The 5,103-nt window shown below is 30.9% G+C and overlaps 1 protein-coding gene across 2 annotated transcripts in view; it reads right to left on the reverse strand.

Moving 5' to 3' along the window:
- Nucleotides 1-1,038: 1,038 nt before the first annotated feature.
- The window catches only part of LOC106471801 (serine/threonine-protein kinase OSR1-like), a 65,388-nt gene continuing 61,323 nt past the window's right edge, over nucleotides 1,039-5,103 (reverse strand). For both annotated transcript variants that reach the window (XM_022382577.1, XM_013932775.2), the window contains 2 exons: nucleotides 4,582-4,643; nucleotides 1,039-4,113 (listed from right to left, as the gene is read on the reverse strand). In XM_022382577.1, coding sequence (XP_022238285.1) covers nucleotides 4,003-4,113; nucleotides 4,582-4,643 — 173 coding nt within the window. In that variant the 3' untranslated portion in view covers nucleotides 1,039-4,002. The remainder of the gene's footprint in view (nucleotides 4,114-4,581; nucleotides 4,644-5,103) is intronic.

Below are 5,103 nucleotides of genomic sequence, written 5' to 3' on the forward strand. Positions count from 1 at the left end.
CTTTCTTTTTCCTCCAACAACTGCTGTAATTTCTCTTCTTGTTTCCTTTCTTTTTCCTCCAACAACTGCTATAATCTCTCTTCTTGTTTCCTTTGCTGTTCTTGTATTGCTGCCTTCAAATCTGCCAAGCTGTAGTTTGATTTGTCGCTTCTTGTTTCCATCTTCTTCTCTTTTTTTTGTCCCACTCTCTGACACCAATTTGTTAGTATCTGCTTGTTTGATAATTTCCTGTATAAATTCTTCCCGAGGAACTTCAACGATACAAGTCCTTTCTTAAATAACACTAGTTTATTCTTTCTCAATACAATTTTGCAATACACTTAATTTCCACAGTCACTTTCACTTAAACACACGCTATAATTCACAACGATTCACGCACTTTATTTACGACTTGACTCGATTATTTGGCTATCTGCGATTATATCTCCGCTTTATTTGCCGGGCTTATATACTAAAATAGAGGGCGTCTGGCAAACACTTGGGCCTTCATGATCCTTCTAGAAACTCATCACGTGACTTCCGCTGTCGTAACAATACCAATTTTTTTCACCCATCGTTAAAGTTTCTTCACAAACCATGCCATTAAATTTGTTTAACTTGACGAGTATTATCACAAGCTCAGTTTTAAGAACTGTGCTAATTGTTTGGCACTGATTATCTCTCAGATAAAATATGTGTTGTATGATTTTGGTGATATATTTCTGTTCTAAAGAGAATATCTTAAGACTTAAGATATTCTCTCAATTTGTGGCTTACTGGACGTTTTAAATGATAAGATTTTGAATAAGTACTTGCTTTAATTTAGCGTCATAATGACATAATTTCGTTGCAAATACTTGTTTTTAATTATCAAAATTGAACTCAACAACATTTTTCTAAAAATATTTTTATTTGGTGGAATTGTTCTAACCCAAATGTTATATAAGAAATTATAATGATTAAATCAATAACTTTCTGTTTCAGTAAAATTATCAAAAACTCCTTAATTTTTAAAACACTATAACAAAATATAATAAAATTGAGATGAAAAATACAAAAAATACTGATTTCAGAACACCCTTGAAGTAACTTATTTTTTCAGTTATCCAGACCATAATATATTTTATAAGAATTAAAATAACGAGTTTCAAATGAGTTGGTAAAAATTCAATTAAAAAGCTGCTTCTATATAAGTAAGTAAAAACAAGCACATAAATTAAAGACTGCGGCTTTTTTTCTTTTCATGCCCAAGACACCAAGCCAGAAATCGCAATATAGACACATTGTTAGAACATTAGTGACTAACAACCCGATGCTCAGTTCTCGAACAGTAAACAGTTTTGTGTAGTTTTTCTAAATAATTGTAACAAATTATTGCGTATTAGTGACAAAAATGTCACCGATTAATATGAACCCTTTAAATTGGAATATGATTATCTGCAATGTTAAACATTAACATCAAATTCCGATTTATCATATAAACAAGCGTTTGTTTGCTCCATATGTTCGCGCAAAATTACGTATGCCTTATCTGCGATAGCCGTCCTTAATTTCAAACTGATAGACTAGAAGGAAAACAGCTAGTCAACAGCACCCGCCAACTCCTGAAATACTGTAACCAAATAGTGAAGTTTGATCTCCACTCTTATAACGCAGCTATGGCTTCAAAGTTCGGTGCATTGGGGCAAGAGCCAATAATCCTTGGATTAGCAGTCCTTCAAGCTAACCACTAGGCCTTCACCCTGCCTTAAATGGTAATCTTGGCCTATAAGTTTTATAAATAAAGCGTATAATGATGTCACTGTTAGGGTAGTTGTAAATTAGTTTTTTATACAATGAAATGTTTCTCAGTATTTTGTAAGGCATCAAGTAGTGTTAACGTGAAAACTATGTTAATTTAAATATGAATTTATACAGGCTTTGGTAATAGCAAACATAAGTAAAATATATTTTATGTTTGAAATGAAATGATAAAATGGCCACAGTTAGAGAAAACCTGAAATAAGATCTCCAAAGGAATAATAATAACAATAAAGAAACACGCAAAGTGAAACTGTCAGTAAGCCAGTCGAACAAAGATTTCAAAACCGTTTTTACCTTGTAGACCAGTATATTACTGGTATTTCTCTGCAGAATAAAATCATTGTAGAGCCACTTCAAAACATACAATAAAATTGCCTAGTTTAATTTCTTTTTTTATTATATTTATTCTAGAGAGCGATAACTGATTTTACATAATTTTTCTCTCAATCAACAATGTATTTATTAGAACTCCAATATATAATTCTATAATGACAATTTCTACAATTAAAACAATAATCTCTGAGGTTAGTAAAGAAAATACCGAACCTGGTGAAATGAGAAAAAGACATTTTAAACGAAGGATGTTTCCTTATGTTGAAAAAATAAGGCCTATCGTGTAAAGTTATTAGATATTCAATCAGTTTTTAATATTAAATTGTGATTTTAAATTATAAAAAAATACATCAAAGCACCGTTTGATTATCAAATAATGGTTAAGCATGTGTGTGTTTTATTAAATCGTTTAAAAGTAGACGAACACAATTGCTCTCATAATTCACACTATCAGTAACTGTATCCTAAGCAGTTAGGCCTATTAGTAATTTTGGAATTCAATGTTTAAATGTTTTCATTAGTAAAATTATCCTTGAGCGAAATAAAATTATTTATAACGAGTGTTATTTGTTGAAGAGGTTCTAAGGGTGGATTAATTCATTGTGTTAGATAAACGACCCACACACAGGCACAACTGTTAGTATTAGGCCTATTGTCTGATGTAGGTGTAATACTTCAAAACAGTGCATAATAAAAATTACTTTGAGAGTGAAGAAAGCAGTTATAAATGTGTGTGAGTGTGACAATCAAATAACATGATGAATTAATAATGAAGGTCTGACGAATCCTAAAACTAAAAGAAAAACTACCTAAAACTAAACTCGGAATTGAGAATTAAACTACTAATAACTAGTTAAAAAGCTATGAAAGCTCTATCATTACAAGAGTAAAATTTATGCATTGTATTGTATATAACTTATCTACAATTAAATAAATCAAACATTTTTACAGCTTAAAAACAAAAACCCTCACCACTAGGTAAATTATATCATAAGTCAAAGCTTATGTATCTCCTGATTACTTAATACATTTAATATTTTAACAAAAATTATAAAAAAAACTCATACTGAGCAAGGTCTGATTCTGAATACATACAGTTACTTTACACAAGATGAAGATCATAATATATTTATAGGTGAAATAACTGAAGATCCTACACAAAATAATAACCAGTAAGATCATATGTAAATGAACAGTTACAAAATAATAAAATAAATTAACAGGATTGTTGTCACAGGGAAAAATTATCAATGAAAACTTAGCATTTTCAATCAAGAACACCATGAAAAAAAAATGGTGCACCCATATGCCACAAGCAACACATCAATAATTTCTTCTTATGTTTTCACCTGTTATATTTGAAAAAAATCATGGCAAAGTCATTGTGCAAAATAATCAAAATCATATTAATATCACCACATCCAGCAGGAACTCTGCAGAGAGTACTTTCACCAGGCAAGATAGCCATGTTGCGTGTCATCGCTCACTACTTAGTCATTTGGAACAGAACCTCAAGTATGTTAACAAAACACTTTTGAATTAATGTAGAGACACTAGTTACAAAATGGCTTGAGTCTTATTTTTTGAAATAAAAAATTAAACCACTTGGTTCACCAGTTCCAGCTGTTGCCTTCATAAATCAATTAATCATTTTACTAAAACCAGACACTGCTGTCAGGAAATTCGAGAACTGTACATTAACACTGTAAAAATGCAATATATTAATAAGAAATGTAACAAAATATCAAGTAAAATGAATATCCCAAACACTTTACTTTCTATAACTTGTTTTTAGGAAGATATGGCTATAATTGTTCTCAGTTTGTTGATTTTTACTCAAAGACTAAAAAATAAAGATGCCATCCTTATTTGTGATCTAAGGTACATTCAGTGATCACAGAGCTGTTCATCTTGATAAACTGATAAAAAAAGTTGTCCATAACCAACAAGTGATTTCTCATCTGGTACCTCATAACTGTCATCTTCATTACTTGGATTCTGAAAAACAAAAAAGTAATTAGAAAACAGTGTCCCTTTATTAAAGTAATTACAGTAACTCAATAACTGGTGTTTACAAACTCTTAAATTTCAAAATAAGATTAATCATTTTTTACTAATAAAATTTGTCTTTCAAAATTACACCATAATTAAAACATAGAAAAACAAGAAGCAAAATTTCTTACTTTGGTGTTTCAAATATATAATTATTATTGAAAATTGTGCAAGCTTGAATTTAATTAGAAAAATCACATATGCCAGCATTCATTTCATTGTTCTTTAGTTTTCTAGTTCATAAGGTAAAGATTTGAACTTGTGATTGTTATTTTACCATCGGCCTTCATCAATTACAATGTAAAAACACTGAATAAAAAAAATGTAAAAGTAAAAACATGGTAAGGTATGTTTTTGATTCATAGTGACAGAATACTGATCAAAACCTGAAATTTTACTTTGAAAATCACTTACCAACAAGAATGTCAATGATTCCAAAGAAGGATTGTCTACCAATTTCTGTAAATTAGCTGCAACTATGGAGGAAAATATAATGTTTAATTATTTTTCCACATTAAATGTCACACATACACAGCGTGGTTACAAGTAAATAGACATCTAATTTTTCGTCATTTAACTGATTTATGCTAACTAATTTGTGTTCACAGAGCACTATATAAATGAAAATGGTCCGCACACTAATTATCTTGTGCTACAACATGCCTCAAGGTTCTCTCGAATTGTCAGATATTGTTAGAGGACAGATAGTTGGTCAAGCAGATGGTGAAATAAGTCCGCGGCAAATTTCGCAGACTTTGGGAATCAAGCTTTCGACAGTCAACAGAATCATCGTGCAGTTAAGGAAACATGGCAAGGAAACAAGTGAGCAGTGTCCGGGGTCGTCTTGGTCCATCGGAAAGGACAAAAAGGTCTGACATGAGGTGTATCGTAATGGATCCCAGATTACCGAATGCAGAAGTGGCCAAAGTTGGTGGG

Source organism: Limulus polyphemus, unplaced genomic scaffold (genome assembly GCF_000517525.1).
Source record: "Limulus polyphemus unplaced genomic scaffold, Limulus_polyphemus-2.1.2 Scaffold0, whole genome shotgun sequence".
Lineage (NCBI taxonomy): Eukaryota > Metazoa > Arthropoda > Merostomata > Xiphosura > Limulidae > Limulus > Limulus polyphemus.